Source organism: Pelobates fuscus, chromosome 5, assembly GCF_036172605.1.
Source record: "Pelobates fuscus isolate aPelFus1 chromosome 5, aPelFus1.pri, whole genome shotgun sequence".
Classification (NCBI taxonomy): Eukaryota; Metazoa; Chordata; class Amphibia; order Anura; family Pelobatidae; genus Pelobates; species Pelobates fuscus.
Genome location: NC_086321.1, coordinates 272,757,652 through 272,785,594, shown reverse-complemented (window position 1 = coordinate 272,785,594; position 27,943 = coordinate 272,757,652). Strand labels below are relative to the sequence as shown.

Below are 27,943 nucleotides of genomic sequence, written 5' to 3'. Positions count from 1 at the left end.
ATCTATTAAATATGAAACCTCCTATACCAGAAGTGATGAGAAAAACACTAACAGCGTCGGTATATTATAAACAGTTGGTCCTCTGTGAACGCTTAAGAACAATGTCAGAACTCAGACAAGTGTTGAATAGTGGATGTCCTTCTTCATAAGATAGAAGTAAGTATATTTAAATACAAGTTCGCTGTCTGCTGGTAAGACAACAACAAGTCTAATCAGGGGTGGAGGTTTTAAAGTCTAACCAACATCTTTAACCACTTAGGGGCCAACAGGAATTAATACACTTGTTTTGACAATTTGTTGCAGAAGTCACAGCCATGCATGCCAGGGGTTAATGATAATAATTGCATATAGGATTTACATATTAATATTGTTTACTGATTTATTGCAGATCTGTATAATTGTTTTGACCACTAAGTGGTTAAAAATGTTTTTTATATATATATATATATATATAAACAAGGAAATGGACCGCACTCCAAGGACTTTTTCAGTAAAATGTAACTTTTAATGCTCCAAGTAAAAAAGTTTCAACGTTGAAACTTTTTTACTTGGAGCATTAAAAGTTACATTTTACTGAAAAAGTCCTTGGAGTGCGGTCCATTTCCTTGTTTATATCTCTGCTGATCAAGCACCGGTCATTAATTGGATGACACAGTGAGTGCAGCACCTTTTGTATTTATATATATATATATATATGTAAAATTAAACTTGCATTTCTCAAAATTTGTTCTGGTAGATCAATGTTTTGTAACATGCTAACACGAAATACTTAAAAACGAGAGAAATCTCAATGTATCCCCTCTGTTAAAATATTATATATAAACAATATAAAGCCTGGGTACATTGACAATCAACCCTATATATGAGAGAATCAAGTATGCACAGAGGTTTATTACATCTGGTCACCTCCTCAACCAATAAATAAATACATTTCCAGTGTCCATTATTGGATTAATTAATGTTAATGCCATCAACAATTTTTTCTGGCTCTATTTCAACTCTTTGCATCAAAGTTTGACAGAAAACAAAAATGCTCAAAACATTGACATGTTACTTTTGGTCATCATATCTCTACAGACACATGTACGCCATCTGTACTAAGATCTCCGTGATCTTTTTGAAGCTAAAATACTTAACGTCCTCGTCGGGAAACGGGAAGGGGGGGGGAGGGGGGAGGTGGAGGAGTAATGGGTAGCTTTGTAGTTTGATTTTATAATATAATATGATTCACTACTATAATTTCAGGGTACATTTTATTTAAAGTATGTAAGAGTAAATATTTTCATATTTGAATATGGTATTTAATTAAAGACAGGAGTGATTTATAACTGTTTAAACCCACTATATTTGTTGTAGGATGTATAGCAATGTAATGTACGTTAACACAGTGTTCTTCAATATACAGGTGATACTCAAAAAATTAGAATATATAGTTACATAGTTACATAGCTGAAAAGAGACTTGCATCCATCAAGTTCAGCCTTCCTCACATTTGTTTTTTGCTTTTGATCCAAAAGAAGGCAAAACAGTTTGAAGCACTTCCAATTTTGCAACAAGCTAGGAAAAAAAATCCTTCTTGACCCCAGAATGGCAATCAGATTTATCCTTGGATCAATGTACCCTACATTGAAAGATTATATCCTTGAATATTCTGTTTTTGCAAGTACGCATCTAGTAGCTGTTTGACCATCTGTATGGACTCTGACAAAACCACTTCTTCAGGCAGAGAATTCCACATCCTTATTGTTCTTACAATAAAAAAATCTTTATTTTGCCTTAGACTAAATCTTCTTTCTTCCAGTCCTTGTGTCCTATGTAAAGTCCGGTTTGTGAATAGATTTCCACACAATGGTTTGTATTGGCCCCAAATATATTTGTATAATGTTATCATATCCCCTCTCAGGTGATGTTTTTCTAAACTAAATAGGTTTAAATTTGTTAACCTTTCTTCATAGCTGATATGTTCCATTCCTTTTATTAATTTTGTAGCCTGCCTCTGCACTTTTTCTAGTGCCATAATATCCTTCTTTAGAACAGGTGCCCAAAATTGCACAGCATATTCAGTAAGTGGTCTTACCAATGATTTATAAAGAGGCAAAATTATATTCTCGTCCCGAGAATGAATGCCCTTTTGCCACTGCTGATTGACATTGCACATTGTTGCATAGTTTGTTGTCTATAACAATTCCAAGTCTTTTTCGTGTGTTGTTATCCTTAATTCGCTTCCATTAAGGGTATACGTTGCTTGTGTATTCTTTACGCCGAAGTGCATAACTTTGCATTTTTCAACATTAAATTTCATCTGCCATTTGAGTGCCCAGTCCCCCAGTCTATCTAAATCCCTCTGCAGCAAAGTAATATCTTGCTCACATTGTATTATTTTACAGAGTTTTGTGTCATCTGCAAACACTGAAACATGACTTTCAATGCTGTCTTCAAGATAATTTATAAACATGTTTAAATAGAAGGGGTCCCAGAACAGACCCCTGAGGGACACCACTTGCCACCTCTGTCCAGCTTGAAAATTTACCATTAATGACAACTCTTTGTACTCTGTTTTTAAGCCAATGTTCTACCCAAGAACAGTGTCAGGGTGGTGGTCCGGTGCCCGGAACCCAGACACAGTGTCCAGGCGGCGGTGCGTGGACCGGGACCCAATATGCCTGATGTTAAGTGGGAGTCTTCAGCGTGGAGGTGGATTAGCAGGGTCTGGTGCAGGGTAACCGCACACCCCCTGGTGTTGAGCACCAGCGTTTGTGCAGCCACATACCAAGACCCTGATTCAGCTTATGCAGATAACAGGAACTAGGAGCTTGGAAATTAAGCAGACCTCCCAGGAGCTTAATAGGGAGGCTCTGCAGCAGGATTGTATCCAGTACTAGAAACAAGGCTAGACTAGAGATAGGCACCAAACATGAAAACAAGACAGAACTAGTAGAACCCAGAACCAGAGAAGGATAGTAAGCTAAACCCAGAACATATACACAAGACATGAGGAAAACATGAACATAACATGGGCATGACTGGACAGGACTGACATGGACTGGGTATACAAACTAAAACAAGACAGGATAACATAGGCAAAACAAGAGGAGAAATAACTAAGTACTACATATGGAAATCATGGGGATTTAGTCACACTATATGATCATACATTGCATAAGCCTGCCAACAACGCCAATGTACCCCATATCTGGCAGGTCCTACACTGCCCAATGTATGCTAAAACATCCTAAGTAGAGATATATAGCACTTACCTGCAAGAAAGGGCAGAAGCTTTGAGCAGCTGCCTGCAGGACTCTGAAACAGAAAGGAATGATGGAAAACAAACGGGTGTGGCAACATAAAACAAACATTTAAAGGAAACCTGGAGACTGGGAAATCCAGGGCGGAACTATAGGAATGAACCCAGAAATCCCAGCATAAAGAAAACCAGACATAGAATAGAAAACCAAAAAAACCAAGGAAAACTAAGCAAGAATAGCAAAAAGAGTACTGGATACCAGAAGCAAAGTCCAGACATCAGAACAGAGCAGAGCAGATCATGACAAACAGGCATTTTCATCTAGACCGATTTCCTTGAGTTTGAACACTAATCTATTGTGTGGAACTGTATCAAATGCCTTGGCAAAATCCAAATAGATCACATCCACTGCAACACCCTGATCTATACTTCTACTTACTTCTTCGTAGAACGCAATCAAGTTAGTTTGACATGACCTGTGCTGCATAAAACCGTGCTGATTTTTGCTGATAACCATGTTCTTCTCAAGGAATTCTTGAATATTATCCCTTAATAACCTTTCAAATATTTTCCCAGCCACAGAAGTTAAGCTCACAGGTCTATAATTTCCTAGCAAGGATTTTGAACCCTTTTTGAAAATAGGAACCACATCTGCCTTCCTCCAATCCTCTGGAACACTTCCTGAAAGAAAAGAATCTTGAAAGATTAAAAACAGTAACCAGTAACTTGTGTTTATTATACATTATCCCCCATAGCCAGTAACCTGTGTTTATTATACATTATCCCTCCCCATAGCCAGTAACCTGTGTTTATTATACATTATCCCTCCCATAGCCAGTAACCTGTGTTTATTATACATTATCCTCCCATAGACAGTAACCTGTGCTTATTATACATTATCCCCCCCATAGCCAGTAACCTGTGTTTATTATACATTATCCTCCCATAGCCAGTAACCTGTGTTTATTATACATTATCACTCCCATAGCCAGTAACATGTGTTTATTATACATTATCCCCCCCATAGCCAGTAACCTGTGTTTATTATACATTATCCCCCATAGTCATTTATCGTTGGACCTAGGCAGCATGATGTCTTAGGCCGGCCCAGAGAGTGAGTGAGTGAGTGAATAATATAATATATATGTTCAGAAACATATTAGTAATATATGTAAATTGGGTTCATGCAAAGTGGGTGAAAAGGTATTAAAGAAAAACACACTTATTGCATCAAATTTACAAAGCCAAACTTTTAAAAGCTTTCCTCATTTCTTTCTCGGGATGAGGAATATATCGGTTGTAGACTGAGGATTTCCATCTGCCCAATCTTTTAATAATATGCACTGGAGTGTCAGTGTTGAAGGAGACCGAAGCTGCCTCTGTTCTAAATGAAAGACCCGAGACATGGATACAACCCAATCTTAGGAGTAGTGTTCTGATGTAGAAGATGAATTTAGCCGTAGTCAGAGGGATTCAGTGAGAGTAGTGGTGAAATGTGTGTGGCATGACTAAGTGTGGGTAAGTAAGAGTCAAGTATTTTAACTGGGCACTAGTTCTAGGTGGGATAAAGTGGTATAGCGGATGGATGAGTAGTTTGGTTCGTTTTAGAGGTTTGTAGAGAAAGTATATAGTGATCATGATTTTTAGCGATATCCAATATTTTTAAGGTGGTCTCAAACAAACATAAAATGCTATGTAAAATTTGTCGGAATAGTGAATAGTCGTGTACAGTAAATCAGAGAGGGCTCCTAATATCGAACCATCGATCGGTAACCTGGATGAAGTAGGGGGTCTATCTGTTTTATTAAATACGCGGTAATATGCTTTTAATAACCCCTTAAGGACACATGACATGTGTGACATGTCATGATTCCCTTTTATTCCAGAAGTTTGGTCCACTGACATGGACTGGGTATACAAACTAAAACAAGACAGGATAACATAGGCAAAACAAGAGGAGAAATAACTAAGTACTACATATGGAAATCATGGGGATTTAGTCACACTATATGATCATACATTGCATAAGCCTGCCAACAACGCCAATGTACCCCATATCTGGCAGGTCCTACACTGCCTAATGTATGCTAAAACATCCTAAGTAGAGATATATAGCACTTACCTGCAAGAAAGGGCAGAAGCTTTGAGCAGCTGCCTGCAGGACTCTGAAACAGAAAGGAGCAGTGGGAGCCAAAAGTTGATTCAGGCTCCCATTGGCCCACGTCATTCCAGCACCCCCACACACAAACGTTTTGGGGGCAAAATAGCTTGCATTTAAAAAAAACAAAAAACTTTTTTGACTGTAATATAATAGCAGTCCGTTTCCTTCACACGTGTGCATTTCAGGGCCTACCAGGGCACAGTGTCACACCAGTGCAACTCATATCTGGTGTAACAGTAGTGTACATTAAAGAAAAAACTAGAAATTTGACTGTGAAATAATAGCAGTCAGTTTCCTTCACACGTGTGCGTTTCAGGGCTTGCCAGGGCACAGTGTCACACCAGTGCAACTCATATCTGGTGTAACAGTAGTGTACATTTAAAAAAAAAATACAGGGGGCTTGTTGTCACCTTTCGGGGACCCTTGGTGTTGTACGTGGCTGGGTGGAGGAAGAGACCTTCAATGACATCAGTGAGGACAAGGAACGGGACATGGCTAGCTTGGTATCCAACCTTGTGCAAATGTGGAGTTTGCTGTTGTGCAAATAGACTGTTTGCGGTTGTTTGCGGTGCGTTAAACGGGGAGTTTGGTCTGTCACTGTGAAGCGGGCGTAACCCTTACACTACCTGATCGATACAACATCATACCTGATGTTTTAAAGCACGTTATTCCAAACAATTTAGGAATGTTAGGTGATTTATGCCCTTTATGGATTAAAACCAGACTCTGCATCAACTATGTAATTTTCCGTGGGAGTTTTGCCATGGATCCCCCTCCGGCATGCCACAGTCCAGGTGTTAATCCCCTTGAAACAACGTTTCCATCACTATTGTGGCCAGAAAGAGTCCCTGTGGGTTTTAAAATTCGCCTGCCTATTGAAGTCTATAGCAGTTCGCCGGGTTCGCCCGTTCACGAATATTTGCGGAAGTTCGCGTTCGCTGTTCGCGAACGGAAAATTTTATGTTCGCGACATCACTACTCACCAGTGCCACAGGCTGATAGCTTCCATGCCACGCCGCATTGAGGCTGTAATTGCTGCAAAAGGGGCCCAAACCAAGTACTGAGTCCATATGCATGCTTATACTTTACAGAGGTCCGATATTGTTCTATGTACACTCCTTGTTTTATTGATTGCATGTAATATTCTAATTTACTGAGATTGTGGATTTGGGGTTTTCATGAGCTGTAAGCCATAATAATCGCACTTATGACATATCACGGCTTGAACTATCTTGTTTTGCATGTAATGCGTCTATCTCATATATTAGTTTCCCCTTTTACGTTGCAGTACTGAAATAAATGAACTTTTGCACGATATTCTAATTTTTCAAGTATCACCTGTATGTAAATATATTGTTTAGATAAACCTGGATTCATCACAAATAGTCTTTTCACGCATTAACTTTTCTGAATATGATTTTATTCCTTACTTCACAAAAGACCCAGAATTCCACTCTGCACAAAAAAGAAAACACCTCATATATCTATAATCAGAAAGTAATAAATAGTAAAGATGGTAAAATACAGAAATAAAAGGGGCTGCAATCACCGTGTGTATCACTTCAAACAAACAAAAAACGGCGAAATATATAATAAATAGTGGTGAGAGCACATTGTAGATAAAATGTTACCACAGATGGCACATGTAGTAGATGTATCTAAAACCAGAGAGGAACATACACATAGGGTGATAAAGTAAAAACTGGGTAATTGATAAAATCAATATTGGATCTACTCACATGGTTCTGAACCACTCTCCCAACTAGCTCAGACTAAAAGCTGAATAGCATAAGGAATAGTGGCCAGTTTGGTAACGATCTGGATACTCAGATTCACAGCTTTGCCTTTCTCCTGGGGTGCAGCATCAAAAGAAACTCCAAGATACTGGATGTAGGTGTATAAAATCTCCACAGGCTTTATTGAATAATCTGACAAAATACCTTACACATAAAAGAAAAGATAGTCCACCTCCACTGCGTTTCGGCAGGTTTGCCTTTCTCAAAAGTGGTTCTGCCATATATCTAAATGTTGAACTAATGTGGATCTGCTACTATAACCTGATCATACGTGTGTAAATGCTATTGTCATACATTTGTGTGTACTTTTTTTACAAAAATGTAAAAATATATATATATATATATATATATATAAATATATACACTGCTCAAAAAAATAAAGGGAACACAAAAATAACACATCCTAGATCTGAATGAATTAAATATTCTCTTGAAATACTTTGTTCTTTACATGAATGTGCTGACAACAAAATCATACAAAAATAAAAAAAATGGAAATCAAATTTTTCAACCCATGGAGGTCTGCATTTGGAGTCACACTCAAAATTAAAGTGGAAAAACACACTACAGGCTGATCCATCTTTGATGCAATGTCCTTAAAATAAGTAAAAATGAGGCTCAGTAGTATGTGTGGCCTCCACGTGCCTGTATGACCTCCCTACAACGCCGGTGCATGCTCCTGATGAGGTGGCGGATGGTCTCCTGAGGAATCTCCTCCCAGACCTGGACTAAAGCATCTGCCAACTCCTGGACAGTCTGTGGTGCAACATGACGTTGGTGGATGGAGCCAAACATGATGTCCGAGATGTGCTCAATTGGATTCAGGTCTGGGGAACGGGCGGGCCAGTCCATTTCATCAATGCCTTCGTCTTGCAGGAACTGCTGACACACTCCAGCCACATGAGGTCTAGCATTGTCTTGCATTAGGAGGAACCCAGGGCCAACCACACCAGCATATGGTCTCACAAGGGGTCTGAGGATCTCATCTCGGTACCTAATGGCAGTCAGGCTACATCTGGCGAGCACATGGAGGGCTGTGCGGCCCCCCAAAGAAATGCCACCCCACACCATTACTGACCCACTGCCAAACCGGTCATTCTGGAGGATGTTGCAGGCAGCAGAACGTTCTCCACAGAGTCTCCAGACTCTGTCACGTCTGTCACATGTCCTCAGTGTGAACCTGCTTTTATCTGTGAAGAGAACAGGGCGCCAGTGGCGAATTTGCCAATCTTGGTGTTCTTTGCAAATGCCAAACGTCATGCACAGTGTTGGGCTGTAAGCACAACCCCCACCTGTGGACGTCGGGCCCTCATACCACCCTCACCGTTTGAGCAGACACATGCACATTTGTGGCCTGCTGGAGGTCATTTTGCAGGGCAATGGCAGTGCTCCTCCTGTTCCTCCTTGCACAAAGGCGGAGGTAGCGGTCCAGCTGCTGGGTTGTTGCCCTCCTACGGCCTCCTCCACGTCTCCTGATGTACTGGCCTGTCTCCTGGTAGCGCCTCCATGCTCTGGACACTACACTGACAGACACAGCAAACCTTCTTGCCACAGCTCGCATTGATGTGCCATTGTGGATGAGCTGCACTACCTGAGCCACTTGTGTGGGTTGTAGACGCGGTCTCATGCTACCACTAGAGTGAAAGCACCGCCAGCATTCAAAAGTGTCCAAAACATCAGCCAGGAAGCATAGGAACTGAGAAGTGGTCTGTGGTCACCACCTGCAGAACCACTCCTGTATTGGGGGTGTCTTGCTAATTGCCTATAATTTCCACCTGTTGTCTATCCCATTTGCACAACAGCATGTGAAATTGATTGTCACTCAGTGTTGCTTCCTAAGTGGACAGTTTGATTTCACAGAAGTGTGATTGACCTGGAGTTACATCATGTTGTTTAAGTGTTCCCTTTATTTTTTTGAGCAGTGTATATATATATATATATATATATATATATATAAGACATGGAATTCACAACCATCCTTTGATTGGTATTTTGTCCTTAATATATTAATCAAGCATGTTAAAATATTTATGATTATGGTTATCAATAGTCTAATTGCCATGTGAATCTGTTTTTTCTTTCTTATCAGCCATGCTAAGTCAACAAAGTTTCATCATGTTTACCTAGAATTTCAGTCAAGCAAATGTCTGAAACACATCCGAGGACCATCAGCAATTTTTCTGGATGCATTGTCTGAAACTGTGTCAGTTCCCTCAATGTTCGAGAGACAACCCCATTTTAATACATTTATTTCTAAGGAGTTGTTTTTATGTTTGCTCTAGCCACTTCTAATGCCTATTTAAGAGTATATGGAGAATGGCTTTATTAATTACAATCTATGAATAACCAATTAATATAACAATGGTTATGATAAGGACATGGATTGAGCCTATCGTGGCCGGGGCTCAGGTTGCAAGCTCTTTCTATGATACCAGCTTGCTTCTGGTGGTGAAGAATCACTATAACGAAACAACCTCATTTACTAATAGCTCTCATGAGGATGCGCTACAGAAAGCCATCTCAAACTTTTATATAACATACAATTTGATCCTGGGCTTGACCCCACTACTCTCTGCCTATATACTGGCTAGAATTGGTGACAGAAGCAACAGAAAGATCACTATTTGCATACCAATGATTGGATACCTCGTATCTCGGTTATTCTTATTATTTGTCATTCTCTGGGACTGGCCAATAGAGGTGATGTTTGGATCTGCTGCACTGAATGGTTTAACAGGCTGGTTCACTACCTATTGGGGTGGTGTAATGGCCTGGACTTCACAGGATTCTTCTGAGAGCAGAAGGTCTCTTAGACTCATTATTATTGAAATGGTTTATGGACTGGCAGGGTTTGTCGGCAGCTTGGTATCTGGTCACATATTTATCAATTTAAGCATTGGAAATCGTCAAGGAGTCATTCTCGTTTGCTGTAGTCTTGGCTGCTATGTCTTCTGTGTCCTGTACAGCATTTTTGTCTTGAAAACACCTGATTCAGTAGAAACAGATGCTCAAAAAGAAAAAAAGAAAAACAAATCTTTTGAGGAAATTCAAAATGACCCTGGGAATTCTGAATACACTGAAAAAAGCAGATTGTTGGAAAATGATCCTATTATTAATTCTCTACCTGGTGATCAAAAATTTTTAACACCATCAAAACTGATACTCATAATGATGTTTACTAGTGTAATTCTCTTCAATGTTGCATCAATTGGAGCAGAAGATGTGATCAATATATTTGTACTAAAAAAACCTTTAAGTTGGGGACCAGTTGAAGTTGGCTATGGCAATGCTGCAGGCTATGTGAATTACATTACTAGCTTTCTAGGAGTTTTTGTATTTTCCAGATGTGTGGGAGACCTGGGCCTGATTGTTATTGGAATGTTATCATTCAATGCTGGGATTCTGATCATGGCCTTCGTACGCTGGACTTATTTATATTATGTTGGTAAGTAACATAAACCGTGAAAGAACATGTACATGCAAATTGTTAACTATTATACTAATTGAACTGCCATAAGTGTAACATAGCTAAACAGTGGTAAAAGGAAATGTACTACAGATTATATATACAGTACAAACAAATAAAATAAAAAAAGATCAAAAGGCCAAAAGAATGCATGTGCACCCACAGTGCTACTTTTATTTATTGAATATTATAGTCATAGTAGTTATAGTGATTACATTACTGTCAGACAGGGATTGGATTAGACAGTTAGTCGGCCCAATGATGTCAGTGCACGGTTTATGGGGTATGAAGCAGAGAAAAAAATTTAGACTTTACAGAAGTTTCCAAACACTGTCTGACCCAAGGTTTATGTATATGGCTGCAGGATCCTGTCAAATACTAAAGGTAGGAATTAGGTTTTCTTGTTTGTTTGTTTTTTACATATACTTCATTCAACAAAGAATCTATTTTCTTCTTGATTGAAGGATTAATATATTAAAAATTTGTGCTAAGGTGACAGTTGTCCTTTAACGCTAACCAAGAGTCCTTTAGCAGACCATCCCATCCCATCTATGTTGCTTGAACTAATTAGAAAACATTAGCCTAAGCAGCAATAAGTGCGTGTGATCGGCTGAGAGTGTCAGCTGACTGCTTTAAGCCTATCACATTGCTGGTATGAATTGGTCTGGTTAGATGAAAGTGTGTGATCTCACTTAGCCAACTCCAGTGCTGGCTGGCCTTTTGTGGGCCAGCGACCCTTACCTAGTGTGAAACTGCTTGATAATAGTTTACTATAGAATGGAGGGGCAGTGCCAGGAGACCCCTTGCCCTGTAACAAATTCAATGAGATGAAATAGTCATACAGTTTTCCTTTAAGCCATAAGGTGTATATCTTAGAATTGAATTGTGTAATAAGAAATGATGATATAATAATGCCATGAAATCCTTATAAAAAGCCATGCGTCAGACAATCTCCCATGGTGCATGAGAATTGTCCCTATTAAAGAGGGCAGTTCCTGTTTTTGGCCCAAATCTCTCTATCCCTCTTTTCTAGTATTGTTGGTGTGTCTGAGTGTTTAAGGGTGCTCCACGGCAATAAAATGCACAGTAATGTGTCCCTAAATCTTAATAAATGTGTTTAGAATTCAGTTTGTATCAATACTACACATTGTTCTTGTTCTAAATCACATTTTAGTAAAGAAAATTTGTATTTCTCAGAACAGATGGTCCCAGTCCAACCCGCACTCAGACCCATAATATAATTAGAAACTCTTAGTCCCTTAGGAATTTTGAGAGTTACTATTTGTCAGAAGATCCTAAACCATATTTCACACAGCACCAATGGGCTAGAATGTATGAATACCCCATATATAAGAAAGCTGGAATGTTATTAAGGTGGCACTGTCTTTATCTGGGGACGTTGCAGAATTTGGGGGCTGAACCTGTCCCTCGTGGTCTACTTACCTGAACCTGTCCCTCGTGGTCACGTTCATCTTCTGGCGGGTTCTTTTCAGTTCCTGGCCCTGGTAACCTCTCTGCTGTACTCTTGTGCATGCTAAGACAAAGTAGTCCCTGCTCTGACTGTTTCAGTATATGTCTGAAGATTTCAAAAAAGTATTTGATAAAGATTCTATCTTTATGAAATACTCATTTTTCAGGGGGAGCGGGGGTGACAGTGCCGGTTGAAATCTGAACCACTAATCATGCCTTAGAACTGGTTTGGAAACCAGGAAGATCTCTATGACATCTACATGGAGCATATAATAAGAACACTGTAGTGATAGTGAGTACAGAAGGTTTGGGCATTCTGGTAGTTTGTATGGAAAAGGGTTACTGTATTTGGGGTATCCAAGAGATTTTACGTACCATATTAGACATCAACAACAAACAATTGCTAATTGATTAATAAATAATTAATTCAACATATAAACTTGCCTCTGGAAATATAAAAGTACAAATTCTTAATTTGTATTTTAATTAACATCTTTCCAAATGCTTATTTTTGTTTGTTCTTCCTGCATTAATGTTCCTTTCAGGTGACATCTGGCAAACGCAAGCCGAGTCCACCACATATACCATTAATCTTTGATGCTACAATACTATGTAATATATTTCAATTTTGATAAATGGAATCCAGTATTCCCTTTGTTTATTCATGGGTGTGTTTCCTATCCCAAGCCTTTGAAAAGTTTCTAGTTTCTACCACCTCTGCTGGAAGGTAATTCTATTCTTTCTCGGTTTGTTCCTCAAAATAAATTTAAAGGGGAACCATCATTTCTCTGGAAATTACAATACTGAATAAATGACTGGATATCACGTATGACTTACAACTTGCCAACATACATGCATATTTTAATTTGTGGTATATCTACTAAGCAGTGATTTTTTATTTGTATGTGTATTTTGGATGAGAAGTGTCCCTTTAAGGTATTAAGTGTGGGTAGCAGTATGTAAAGCTGTAGCTGTGTGTAACACAGACTGGGCTCCCTCAAACTGAATACAGTGATCCCAAAGACATGCAGCAAACACTATAGGGAGGGGACTTTTCACAGGAAGAATAGGTGCCCCCATCCGGCATGCGCATAATCTGTCTAATGGGAAATTCCTGTGTCTATTAATGATTTGAAATTTTTAACCCTGTAAGTATTTATATACATTACATTGGGGTGTGTTTGTATGACACCAAAGGACATTCCATCTTCACATGTTCACCTTATGCATACCTTCTTACATTGGGAGATATGAGATCAGGACAGGTAGGTGGGGGGGGTCAGGGTAAATAACAGAGTAAGTTGCTGTGCTTTTAATTTACTAGATTTACTTTTCTCCCTATGCAGCACTGTATGTGTGTTTCCTTTGAAAAATAATGTCTATGGAGGTAAACAGATTGGGGCTATCTAAATAGAATGACGAGTATGATGTTTTGTTTGTTTTACTACTTGTGATTCATTATATTATTTTATCAGAGATATGTTATGTCACATTTAGCATAGTGGCCTGTCATGTCCTTCCATCTATGATCTCCATAAAGATGTGCTTTGATTTCAGCTCGGGCTGCGATGATGTTTTCTCTTATTCCAACACCAACCATCAGGTCAATGATCTCTAAACATGTTGAAGGATCTTCATACGGTGAGAGGCATATCATTTAGTAAAGCTAAACGTGTCATTCAAAAAGACTTGGTTAATTTGCTAATATGAACAATCTCTCATATACAGGTTACATCTATACCAGTGACAGACACAATTTTTTTTTTTTTTTTATGCCTGTCTCAATTTATTTCAGATTTTAACACTTTTGTAGCATTTACATGAATGTAGAATCGTTTAGCCCTAGATCTTTTCCTATCTGCAGGGTCCGTGCTCTCAGCCATGCAGAGGGCGATTTTGCCTGTGTGTACCTGTCTAAGAAGTAAATAAACCCAAAGCACATTAAAGATAGTTGCACATAAAAAAAAAAAAATATTCGGGGGCAGAGCTAGCACCCACACGAGACGGCCACACTTCTTGTTAGTTCCGTGCTGCCGACTCCATAAACGACGCTCCAAGAAACATCGAGCGGATCTCGGGCCTGGTCACTGAGATATCGGTGCTTTATTCCAACTAGATGGTGCCGCCTGAGGCCTACTCCACTGCCTCGTCTGAAAATGAGAGCTTCCAGGAGGAGGACACAGCTATAATGCAGGTACAGAAGCCCATGGGGCAAGAGGATAAGGCTCCCCTACCACGGCTGATATTAAAGCCCTGCTACAGGACATTAAAGCAATGTTCCAGGCTGACATGAATGTGGTGAGAGAGGAAGTTACAATGCTGACAGGCCGCATTCTAGACATTGAGGAAGATTTGGGGGGCACACGGGTGGTGGAATCCACCACAGGCGCTGCGCTTAATATTCTGCAGAAGTCGTGTGGAGAACTAAGTGTGCAGATGGCAAGCCTGGAAGATAGGGCCAGGGTCTGCAATGTACGAATCGAGGGAGTACCTGACACGATTTCTCCTGCAGAATTACCCCACTATGTCCAGCGACTATTGTCCACGTTGCTGTCCCCCAGACTGGCCAAGCAGGCCATTGAAGACAGCTGTTCTAGTTTGCCTAAAGCCGCATGAGCAACCTCGGAGTGCTCCTACAATTCCAGAGAGACTCTGATAAAACCGCATTGATGGAGGCTACCAGAGCGTCTCCCTCAATGAGCTTTGAGGGCTCACAGTTGTCCTTTTATAGGGATCTCCAGGTCCACCATAATGTGGAAGCAGTTGCTACCTTCCACCACCAAGCTGCCGGGATGCCAAGATCCCACACAAATGGGGCCCACAAAGCCTACTAACAGAAAAGGATGGCAAGACGTTCCCACTAGCTCACCCTCAAGAGGCACCGGCCTTTCTTCAAGTGCTGGGGATACCGGCGGAGTCACCACCCCCGCAGGGACGCAAGCCTTGGGCAGTTGGCGCAATTTCACCATTTGTTCTGAGACAAGCTTTAGCTGGGCCGGCGGACTCTCCAGCTTGAACCAGTCTGAACTGACTTTTGTTTTGCTACATATTACATGTGGTTCTTTCTTTCTCCATGTTTCCCCATTCTCTACCTATTCTGGCTCCGTTGGCTATTCCATATAGCATTTGCCCTGTTGTTCTATCCCCCATTACAACCCCGCTTGCGCATGTCTCTTTCATGATCTCATCTGTTTTGGAGTTTCCCATGGCACACTTAGAGCACAATGATCAATAAGCCTCCTAAACTGACTGTTGGAATTATGTTATCCAGATAATCCAGGTATATTTTTTAGATTTATCATTATAAAATGTATTAAAAATTATTTTCTGTTGCTATTGTTTTTAGTATTATTTTTTAGTAGTTTTAATGTAACATATTGTTTTCCTCTCTCTGTTGTCTTTAGCAGTGTGTAATTAGCTTCTTTTCAATCTCTTTCCAGGCAAAGTCTTTGTTGTTCTTCAGTTAGGAATAGGAATTGTAGCTGTAAGTGCATCAGCTGGATTCAACAAGTTATACCAAGCCACATTAGACTGGTACAGCGGGTTCTGCTTCGTTTTATTCAGTGGCATTGGCTTTATCAGCATTATTCCCATTATGTAAGTACAGAACTTGTATAATATCAATAAAGATATCTGGTAACAATCTAGGATCAGTTCATAGTTTCTTCACTTCCATGCATGGTAGGTGGATTAAATGGAAACAATTTCCCTGGATTTGTTTCTTTGTGCCCCACCTCCAGGGACACCAAAGAAGAGTTCTATGTAAGCGCATGATCAGCATGTCATTCAATACTGTGCAAACATCACTGGACTGGTCAGCACATCCAGGCAAATACATCCCCTTTTTTTAAAGAGACTGATAATTTTGTAGGCAGTCCTGTCCATCATTACATAATCACCACATCTCCTGTAATCTCACTCCCCCTAGATCCCCCCGTCGTGCATTGATTCCTCCCAATGTTGGGTTTTATGCAATTGGGATGTTCAAATAGACCCGATGTGGCAAAGACTGGGCTGAGCTTAATATTCAAAAGTCATTTTCTTTTCTGCACACCAGAAGTGCATTTTCATAATGTAGATATTTTGTTATGATTATGAGAACTGAGGAAATTAGTAAGCTGACAGGGGTTCTTCTTCATAGTCTTCTTTTAAAAGGAATTACTAATCACCATAACCACTACAGCTTGTTGTAGTGGTTATGGTGCTGGGAGACCCTGGGCAACTTCCATGATAATCTGTCAAACTACTTGTCTCTCAGCCAGTGAGTACTGTGTAAATCTGGTCTGAGTTGGTATAGTAATGCAGAAGTATTAACTTCAGCTTTATTATAGAAACTCAGACCAGAATGACTGTAGGTGCCCAACGCAGCAAGGTGAGTGTCAAACTATTCTTAAAGTAGCGCTCCAAGCACCATAACCAATGTAGAACACAAACCCCATTCTAAGTAGTCACATCAATATAGAATGTGGGAAGAAGTGTCTGGTGGCTCTTCTAAAACAGTTTGACTACTTGCCTACAATGGGGGGGCAGGCCACTTCCGGCCTCATAACGACTACATTTTGCTATTGTGCTGTTGTTGCTATGGTGCTTGGAGTGTTCCTTTAACTAGTTTGCCAGATGGCACCTGGGGATTTTTAGCACCATAACCACTACAGTGTGTTGTTGTAATATTGGCGCTTTAACAAACTACAGCAGCATTCTGTTTTCTTAAGGAGGCTTAGCAACCTGCAGATATTTCATATTACTAAGTACTGTACTTACAATTCTATTTTGTGTAAGTAGAAACATGCATTTTATTTTTGCATGTTACTAAACGCATCATTGGAATCAAGTGAAAGGATAAAATATGCAACATTATATCCTACCTTCTTTCCACTCTCCTGTCGTTATTGGCTATTGTGGTCCAGGGACCTCTACCATTTTTGAGTACAGATAGCTATTGCATCAAGTAATGTCCATGTATTAGGCGATGTTGGGAATGCCAATTTGGTTTATTTTTTTTACACAGGATTTATAGTCTTTGTTGGACATTTTTGGGCCTCTGTTTTTGTTTTTTAATCTTTGTATTCTATTTTATATTTGAGAGAGAATGTTTTGGTTTAATTCCCGTAGGATTTTAATCTACATCTTTATGGTTTTGCTTCTGACCTCAATATTAAACCCAAATCATATAATAGTATTCTAATTTCATGGTCTGTATTGTCCCATAGGAAAGTCTTAAGGTTTATGTACATTCATTGTTTTTCTAATTCAAATCATTCAACCCATAATATCTCACATAAAATATTGTAAATCCATCAATTTAGTATATTGTTTAGAATGGCTAATTGTGTAAAATACATCGCAGGACCTGGTTAGAGTATTGGTTAGAGTCTATTAATTGCCCTTAACCCTTTTTTAAATGCAATTTGTTACTTGTTTTGTAAAAATTGTAATCTTGTCTTCAGTGTTGCAGCCTGCAAGCAAAGATCGGTAAATATGCATCACAGACCTCCCCTGATTGGAGAAACAGTCTATGGAACCACTTAGAAGATTACTTGCACTATTCTAGGCCAAGAGACTGGTTTGATTAACTGTACTGTAGAGTTTTATTGTTTTCAACTATTGATTTTTATTTTTGTAATATTTTTAAAATTTTACAAAATATTACAATACTGCACTTTGCCTGTGTTTGGTTGCAATAATGTTTACATATGTTCTTAAATCTTCAACCAAAATCAATCATTCAATAGTAATCGAAGTGAACAAACTACCCTAAAGTTTACTATTTTATTCATAATAAATGTTATGTAACATGGATCGTAAAAATGTGTTTATCTACATGTCCACATTAAGGTGTCAATACATGTCTTCAATATTGTGTCTCACTCCACATCACAGCTCTTGTATGTCACTTCACCTTCTCAACCCATTGTTATTAGTATTATTATTATTTATATTGCGCCAACAAATTCCGCAGCTCTGTAAAATGGGTGGACTAACAAACATGTAATTGTAACCAGACAAGTCTGCCGCACAGAAACAGAGGGGTTGAGGGCCCTGCTCAATGAGCTTACATGCTAGAAGGAGTGGGGGAAAGTGACACAAAAGGTGTCTTACTCCATCCATTCCCTTTTTTCTCCACCCACTCATTCCCATTCTGTGTCTTACTCCATCTCAGCTTTATGCATGACTCTCATAGTCCAACTCTTACATCTTGAAATATTGAAGTACTGTAGGCCTCCCAACAGTCCCGATTTTGAGGTTCTGTCCTGTGGTCCCATGATCTCACTGTGCAGCGGGCATTAGAACCATGCAGGGAAAAATTCACAAGTGCTGGATGGGCCCACCCATTATGGACGTCACCAGTGATGCAGGTCATGTCACTGGTGACGGACGTTCATGGCTCTACAATACCTGAATATGATTCCATACCTTCCATTGTTGGAAGGTATGGTACATTGTCCTGGAAAGCCCTGCAGTTTTCTGCTCTCCCAGTACTACGTGCAAAGATTGGGGAAATATAGCATAATGGGCTCATAATGCATCTGGGGGGAAAGTAGTCCCTCTCTTGCTTCTTGACCCCTTTTAATCTTTGTTCTCTGCTTTTCCTGTCTCTTCACCCAGCCTTTCTGTTCTCCCCTGTTCTCTCCCAGTTTGGGAGTATACTATTTATCCTACCTCACCCTCTATGGTATAGTAGCCATTTTCCCCTAAAGAATTAAATGGATTTTCTCTTCTCAAGTTACATTATCCTCTACTTTGAAAACACGTAATAATGTGTGTTATTTGCACTGTTTGTCATTTCCATCAGCTGTTACTGGGATGTCTCCATTACATTTATACATGATACAAATTAAGTTACGGCGCACACATAGTAATACACTAATAATCTTATCAGGCTACTTAAATTCTCCTATCTAAGAAAACAAATATGGGGCTACAGTTCTACCATATGGCCATAATCCTTTTTTCCATTACATTTATATGATATCTACTCCTTGTTACCATATTCCTGTTTGCTTTGCTTCCTTTGTGATGTATTTATCTTGAACTTTGAGTAGAATAAAAAATAATAACAATAAAAAGCATTAAAAGCCATCTGTATCAGAAAGCAATAGGTGCAGCCACCAAACACTTTCTGTTTGGAACTGGAATATCCATGTTATTGTTGTGACACCTGTTTGGCTCACCTCTGCTGAAAACTGCTTTAACTACTGTGTTTTATTGTTATTGTTAACAGGACACTCCGCAGCCCAAATACAAAAATCAGTTCAGTAGATATAATACAAATGAATTATGCCTTTTTTTTCCATTGTGGGTTTATCTAAAAACAGCGTGCAAAAGATGAAGTTCTCTTGTCCCGTTCTAACTGTGTCTGTTCAATCACAGACTTCCCAATGCAGCGCATTGAGATGTCTTCGCAAGGCAGGTGCTCTTTGCAATTACCTGCCACTTGAGTTTAGCTCCACTAAGCTAACCATACCAGGAAGTTAAGGAGCTGTTGTCTGAGTGATAGCCAGGAGGGTGTAACATATGGAAATGTATCTTAAAATATGCGCTTTAGGGGTCCGAAGTGTCCCAGTAAATAAAATCTTAAATCTCATAAGGAATTGCATAGCTAGCATGCTATAGTAGGGAATAAACTGAACCAGCAAAAATTATTTATATTTTCAAATAATGCCATAACACAATTTATGAGAACTCCAGGCACTGGCAAAAACTCAATTAGCTTGCCTTTACACAAGTCTCCAAAAATGTTTCCACATGCCACTGTAAAGGGAAGCTACACCATTTACATACCAAACTGATATTACTCACAAGAGCTATCCAGAAATAAAATGCCAGCAGATCCTCCATTAAAATGTATGAAGGCTTTTTTGAGAGATTTGACAGAACTATCTACCGGTACTTCTGGAATATACTCCAATACATATCCTTTAAAATCCTCTTTTGCTAGTACAAAACATCTGCTATATTAAACCATACATGCCAGAAACAGATGGCTTTGCGATGTCAGTCAGGAACCGACTTCATGCCTCTCACCTGTCCACTTTTGGTGGAACAGTTTGAATTTTGAGGTCCAGTCCCGCCATCCTGCTTTAGTCCCATGGTGTCCTGAATTTAGGGAGTATCGGGACCATACAGAGAGCACTTTAGCAGCATTCTATGCTTAGTCCTCTGTGAGAAGTGCTATTATTGAGGCGGTCTGTGAGCCTGGTTTGCTTGATGCCAGGCTCACACACCCTTTCAGTGAGTAGATCCGCCTGCTTTCCAGGTGGGCTTGTGCATTAGGCTCAATTTGTGTCACTGGTGGCTCTTCCCCAACCTGATGCCAGCAGGGCAGTGTTGGGAGATATGCTATTTGCATATTTGGTGGACTAGCTCTTAATTAAATCCTAATGACAACACACCTACAAAACAGTGTGCACCCTTACTGATACAACACTACCACTTACTCACCAGATGTTAACCCAGCAGTAGTGGTTGCCCTCCTAGAATGAGTAGTCAGACCATTTAAGAACAGTTTGACAACTTATCTTATCACCTCCAGCCATTTTTGTCTGGAAAAGCTTCTGACTCCAGGAGAAGCATTGACAGGTGCCCATTAGAACCCAAGTAAGTTGTCCAACTATTCTTAAATGGTTTTATTACGTACTCTGTGAGGGCACCAGAGCACTTTTGGCATCATAACTGCAGTCGCCTGTAGTGCATAGAGTGTTATTTTAAATGGATACAGTAGTCATAAACATTCAGGTTGTAAAACACAGTCACTTTTATATGATTCTATTATAATCCAGCAGGACTAATCCGCCACATAGTAACCATAGTCTTTTTTCAAGTTCTCTATTTTGAGTAGACCGCAAGTTTCACTTCTTCCAAAATACAATATCTATGGTAAATACTATTTTTTTTTTTTTTTTTTGTGAGTCTTGTATAAACAGGCTTACATGACTTGAAACGGGGATTTCCATGTTACTCTGTATACTTGCTTAAAATCCTTTCTGGTTTTAATAGAAAATCCACACTTTCAACTTTAAGGGCAATGATTACTCGTTAATTCAAACTTCACTTAAAAGGTTATTCACTAAATGATTTGCCTTGAAAAATTAGGAGAAAATGACTGGAAATATCTGGATAACTGCCAGGATAGTTCACTAGATTTACCATCCTAAATTAATTAGACTGCCCCTGCATTGGTCCACATGATGCTGCCATTCTCCGTTATGTTCCATCTATTAGGCTGTAGTATGATGGTTTCAAATTTAGTGTCCCAAAGAACCATTTATGCCTCAGGGGTTGACCTGGGCAATCGTACTTTCCTTCCCTTTACCCTTGCATCATGTTTGAGTTCCAGGCTTCCTCCAATACCATGCTGGGGAATGCATAGCTCCTAACAATTCAAGATGGACACTTTAAATAAAGATGGACACTTTAATAAAGATGAATAAAGATGGACACTTTAATTTTAGGGGGGGGGGGGGGGGGGGTCAGTGGTGGTACGGCCAGGGTTGGGGCTGTTCTCAGAAATTGTGACTTACTAAACAGGGACAGTTGGGATGTATGGGAATGCTGTGTTCCCTGGCATTGAAAAAAAATAAATAAAATAAAAAAAAAGCAATCATCTCTCACGGCAAGGGAATGTCCATTTCCCCGACATTCATTTGTTTACATCCAAACTAATTTTTCTTTTTTTATGTTAATAAATTATTTTTATGTTGCATTGAATTCACATGCCAGTATGCAGAAACCTGTCAAGTCATACACAATGTGTGCATTTCAACAAAGGTGTATAACAATATATCAATAGACACGGTGTAGTATAGTATGCTTGAGGTGTAAGTCCAGATCACAATCACCAGCTTATTTTCTGGCTGCCATTAGCAAATGACTCAGCTTCCTCAGATACGAAAACATTCAATAAAAGTAATCTAAGTAAATATTCAGCTTCTCATTTCTTTTTTTTTTTTTTTTTTTTTTATCTTCCTGTATAGCTAAAGACTTTAAATCCACATATACATGGTCAATGACGGAAGTTGCTCTAGCTGAAATGTTAAGTTGCAATGGCTAACTGATAAATCATCCACACCGTACTGTAGTTATACTATTTTTAATAGCAGAGTAAACCCTTACACTACTAAGAGAATCTTTCTTAATACACCATTGGGATGAAACTACTGGACTCCACCACAGCAAAACCCAATTTAAAAAATGAAAAGCATATGTTAAACAAATAGCACATACTAGTCAAAAAAGAAATGTCCCTTCAGGCGTAAAGGGACACTATAGTCATCAAAACAACTTTAGCTTAATGGAGCAATTTTGGTGGATAGATCATGCCCCTTCAGTCTTGCTTATCAATTATCTGCTATTTAGGAGTTAGATCACTGTTTCTGCAGCACTAGCCACACTTTCCTGCAAGTAAAGTGCCCAGCCTTCCTAAACACTTCCTGTAAAATGAGATCTAATGTTTATACTTTGTTACAAACAATTTATAATTTCTTATTCCATGCACTGTTAATTGCTAGCTAGACCTTGCAGGAGCCTTCTGCGCGTTATTAACCCCTTAACGCCGTTACGGCGTTCTATGCCGTCCCGGATTAAAAGGGCTTTAAAGCCGTTGCGGCGGCATAGAACGCCGTAACGGCTTGCAGCCCCTGGAGTTCCGGTGGACTTACCTCCGCCGCGATCCTCTTCTGGAGGGCTGCCTGACAGCCCAGGCAGCCCTCCCTGGCAAATGAGGCCCCCGGGGGCCATGTAATCGCTCTCAAAGAGCGATCACATGGCCCCCTATAGCTGGCTGTGGATCTGCCAGCAGGGGGACTGTCTGAAAGGTCAGACAGTCCCCCTGCTGGTGGGTAGAGTAAAAAAATAATAATAAGACAAGTTTTAAAATAAAATAAATGTATATATATATATATATATATATATACACACACACACATATATACATTATACATATAATATATATACATATAATATATATGTAACGTCATACAAAGTGTATATTAATATTAATATAAGTATATATTCATATTAAAATACACTTAGAATGACGTTATATATATATATATATATACACACACACACACATAATTACAATAATAAATAAAATATTAAAACAGAATTTTATATAAATTATATATGCATATGTAATTTCATTCTAACTGTATTTTGTTATTAATATATATATATTGGTAACAAAATACACTTAGAATTACATTCTATATATATCTATCTATCTACAGGCAGTGCAGAATTATTAGGCAAATGAGTATTTTGACCACATCATCCTCTTTATGCATGTTGTCTTACTCCAAGCTGTATAGGCTCGAAAGCCTACTACCAATTAAGCATATTAGGTGATGTGCATCTCTGTAATGAGAAGGGGTGTGGTCTAATGACATCAACACCCTATATCAGGTGTGCATAATTATTAGTCAACTTCCTTTCCTTTGGCAAAATGGGTCAAAAGAAGGACTTGACAGGCTCAGAAAAGTCAAAAATAGTGAGATATCTTGCAGAGGGATGCAGCACTCTTAAAATTGCAAAGCTTCTGAAGCGTGATCATCGAACAATCAAGCGTTTCATTCAAAATAGTCAACAGGGTCGCAAGAAGCGTGTGGAAAAACCAAGGCGCACAATAACTGCCCATGAACTGAGAAAAGTCAAGCGTGCAGCTGCCAAGATGCCACTTGCCACCAGTTTGGCCATATTTCAGAGCTGCAACATCACTGGAGTGCCCAAAAGCACAAGGTGTGCAATACTCAGAGACATTGGCCAAGGTAAGAAAGGCTGAAAGACGACCACCACTGAACAAGACACACAAGCTGAAACGTCAAGACTGGGCCAAGAAATATCTCAAGACTGATTTTTCTAAGGTTTTATGGACTGATGAAATGAGAGTGAGTCTTGATGGGCCAGATGAATGGGCCCATGGCTGGATTGGTAAAGGGCAGAGAGCTCCAGTCCGACTCAGACGCCAGCAAGGTGGAGGTGGAGTACTGGTTTGGGCTGGTATCATCAAAGATGAGCTTGTGGGGCCTTTTCGGGTTGAGGATGGAGTCAAGCTCAACTCCCAGTCCTACTGCCAGTTTCTGGAAGACACCTTCAAGCAGTGGTACAGGAAGAAGTCTGCATCCTTCAAGAAAAACATGATTTTCATGCAGGACAATGCTCCATCACACGCGTCCAAGTACTCCACAGCGTGGCTGGCAAGAAAGGGTATAAAAGAAGAAAATCTAATGACATGGCCTCCTTGTTCACCTGATCTGAACCCCATTGAGAACCTGTGGTCCATCATCAAATGTGAGATTTACAAGGAGGGAAAACAGTACACCTCTCTGAACAGTGTCTAGGATAGCCACCTTTCTTTGCAAGGACACTCAAAAGCCTGCCATCCATGGATTCTGTCAGTGTTTTGATCATTTCACCATCAACATTGCGTGCAGCAGCAAGTGTTTGTGACTAAGTGGCTACTAAAAAAAACTAAACATACCCCACTTTCAATACCTTGGGTTGTCTACTTTTTCAAATGGTATGCCATTATGGGGGTAATTCTCTTTCCTGGGCTACCACACCGTCTCAAAGGTAACATTACTAATCTGGCAAATTTCAATTTGAAAATGGAACCTTCTATATTTGACCCTGTAAACTTTCCCAAACACCATAAAACCTGTTAATGGGGTGTACTGTTGTACTCGTGAGACATCGCTGATTACAAATATGTGCATTTTTTTGCAGTAAAATTTAACAGTATTATGACACTCACAGCTAAAATGTCAGATGGAAATACAAATTTAAAAATAAATCTTATTTTCTCACATTTTTTTAAAATTTTATTCATAATAAATTATGTTCCATATATGAATAGTTAATGATAAATTAAAGCCCTGTTTCTCCTGAACAAAATGATATATAAGAAGTGTGGGTGCACTTAATGTGACAGCGGTGAATTACGGTTGAACAGACATATAGCGCAAATTCCAGTTTTTGTTTACGTTTTGTTTTGATCAGAACGTGCACTATTGACTCCGTCCTGAAGGGGTTAAAGTTCAATTTACAGAGCAAAAAAAACAACAACAAAAAAACTTTGGGGGTGGTGTGATTCACAGCCAGGGAAGGTGTGACTAGGAATGCATGGAGAGAAACAAGTGATTTCATTTCTAAATGGCACAGAATTGACCACTGAGACTTCACAGGCATGATCTCTATACCCAAACTGCTTCATTAACCTAAAGTTGTTTTGGTGACTATAGTGTCCCTTTAACCCCTTAAGGACACATGACGTGTGTGACATGTCATGATTCCCTTTTATTCCAGAAGTTTGGTCCTTAAGGGGTTAATCCCCGAGTAGAGTTAGGGAAAAAACGTTGTCACCATGACAGTCTTGGTATGCTTATCCATCCTGAAGGTCCAATCCAAGATATTTACCTAACTTATAGATGTTTAACCCCTTGAGGACGCAGGACGGTTCAGGACCGTCATCGGCATTTTTGCGTTGCCGACCGACGACGGTCCTGAACCGTCCTAAATTTAAAATGTACTTACCAGATCGCCGTCGTTCCCCCGGCGGCGATCGGCGTTGCTCCCGGTGTGGGGAGACTGCCTGCAGCCCAGACAGTCTCCCCATGGCGGTTTAGGACCCCTGGGGCCATGTGATCGCCCAACAGGGCGACCACATGGTCACAATAGGTGTCCTAGTCTCTGCCTGCAGGGGGACTGTCTGTGCTGACAGGCAGTCTCCCTGCCAGTGTAAAATCATAAAAAAATTTAAAGTTATAGTTAATAAAAAAAAAATATATTATTATATATGTGTATATATATGATATATAGACATATATTATACCTATATAATATGTCTATATATCATATATATAATGTCATGCTAAGTGTATTTTTATATTAATATGTACATATATTAATATAAAAATACACTTATAATTAATTTGCACACGTATATATATAATATATATAATAACTATATATATTGTATATATATATTATTATAAAATACGAATAATAAATAATTTAAATTAAATTAAAAAAATTAAAAATAATAATAACAAATTGAAAAAAAATTATATATCTATACGAAATTTTATTCTAACTGTATTTTGATATTAATATATATATATTTATATCAAAATACACTTAGAATGAAATTGTATATATATCTATGTATATTTAAATAAATAAAAAGAATGCGAACTATTCATATGTCGATATACAAAATTACATAAATAATTATATAAATATACACGTAGACTTCAAATATATAAATATGCATATATATTTAAATTCTACGTGCGTATTTAGGTAATATTTTTACATAATTAAGTTATTTTATTGATTGCAATTTAAGGGACCTGCCTGCCAACCCAGGCCGAAAGACCAGAGAATTTAATTTGCTATCACTGTATTTTACCCTGTAACGTTCTACGACACCCTAAAACATGTACATGGGGGGTACTGTTTTACTCGGGAGACTTTGCTGAACACAAATATTAGTGATTCAAAACAGTAAAACATATCACAGCGATGATATTGTCAGTGAAAGTGACTTTGTTTGCATTTTTCACACACAAACAGCACTTTTACTGATGATATAATTGTTGTGATACATTTTCCAGTTTTGAAACACTAATATTTGTGTTCAGCAAAGTCTCCTGAGTAGAACAGGACCCCCCATGTACAGGTTTTATAGCGTTTTTGAAAGTTACAGGGTCAAATATATAGGTCAAATATTTTTACATTGAAAATGGCCAGGTTGGTTACGTTGCCTTTGAGAGCGTATGGTAGCCCAGGAATGAGAATTACCCCCATGATGGCATACCATTTGCAAAAGAAGACAACCCAAGGTATTGCAAATGGGGTAAGTCCAGTCGTTTTTAGTAACCACTTAGTCACAAACACTGGCCAAAATTAGCGTTCAATTTAGTTTTTTACTTTTTTCCCACACAAACAAATATGAACGCTAACTTTGGCCAGTGTTTGCGACTAAGTGGCTACTAAAAAAGTCTGGACATACCCCATATTGAATACCCTGGGTTGTCTACTTTTAAAAAAATATGTACATGTGGGGTGTTATTTAGCAATTTATGACAGATAACAGTGTTACAATGTCACTATTGATACATTTTAAAAATGTATGTTTTGAAACCGCAATATCCTACTTGTACTTATAGCCCTATAACATGCAAAAAAAAAAGCAAAAAGCATGTAAACACTGGGTATTTTTGAACTCAGGACAACATTTTTAATCTATTTAGCAGTTTTTTTCATTCGCTTTTGTAGATGAGTAAAAGATTTTTCACATAAAATTCAAAAAACGTGTATTTTTTTCAATTTTTCATCATATTTTTTCATTTTTTTAAAATTAAATTAGATGAGATTATATAAATAATGGTATGTAAAGAAAGCCCCTTTTGTCCTGAAAAAAACAATATATAATTTGTATGGGAACAAAAAATGAGAGAGCGGAAAATTACAGCTAAACACAAACACCACAAAAGTGTCAAAAAGATGCCTGGTCGCAAATGTACAACATCGCAAAAAAAGTCCAGTCCTTAAGGGGTTAAAGAGAAAAATAATTCAAAGACATTAAACATACTAAGAGGATCTGGAATGATGACGCTCTAAGGTTTCTCAATTACTAATAAGAATTGCAGACAGGCAGAACAATGGGCAAACATTGCAGTATGCTACATTCATGTCAAGTCTAGTCTTGAGGAAGCTGCCATTACACACTATATGAAGCCCAGTTCGTAAATTATAGCTTGCAAGCAGATATAATAGAAAAAATACAAGCACTGCACTTAAAATGA

At 38.8% G+C, this 27,943-nt stretch overlaps 1 protein-coding gene across 2 annotated transcripts; it reads left to right on the top strand.

The window, feature by feature from the left end:
* The first annotated feature begins 13 nt into the window (after window positions 1-13).
* LOC134611430 (solute carrier family 46 member 2-like) lies at window positions 14-17,934 on the top strand. Of its 2 annotated transcripts, XM_063455307.1 has the most exons (5): window positions 14-156; window positions 9,291-10,646; window positions 13,695-13,778; window positions 15,578-15,734; window positions 17,585-17,934. In XM_063455307.1, the coding sequence occupies exons 2-5, from the start codon at window positions 9,563-9,565 to the stop codon at window positions 17,664-17,666; spliced, it is 1,407 nt and encodes a 468-aa protein (XP_063311377.1). In that variant the 5' UTR covers window positions 14-156; window positions 9,291-9,562; the 3' UTR covers window positions 17,667-17,934. The 2 variants fall into 2 exon arrangements, with proteins under 2 accessions (XP_063311377.1, XP_063311378.1); XM_063455308.1 differs by lacking the exons at window positions 13,695-13,778; window positions 15,578-15,734; window positions 17,585-17,934 and adding an exon at window positions 12,683-12,797.
* The last annotated feature ends 10,009 nt before the right edge of the window (window positions 17,935-27,943 follow it).

Coding starts and splice junctions, on each gene's coding strand:
- LOC134611430 (XM_063455307.1), top strand. CDS start 9,563: ATGGTTATGATAAGGACATGGATTGAGCCTATCGTGGCCGGGGCTCAG. Junction 10,647..13,694: donor GACTTATTTATATTATGTTG/GTAAGTAACATA, acceptor CTTTGATTTCAG/CTCGGGCTGCGATGATGTTT. Junction 15,735..17,584: donor ATCAGCATTATTCCCATTAT/GTAAGTACAGAA, acceptor TCTTGTCTTCAG/TGTTGCAGCCTGCAAGCAAA.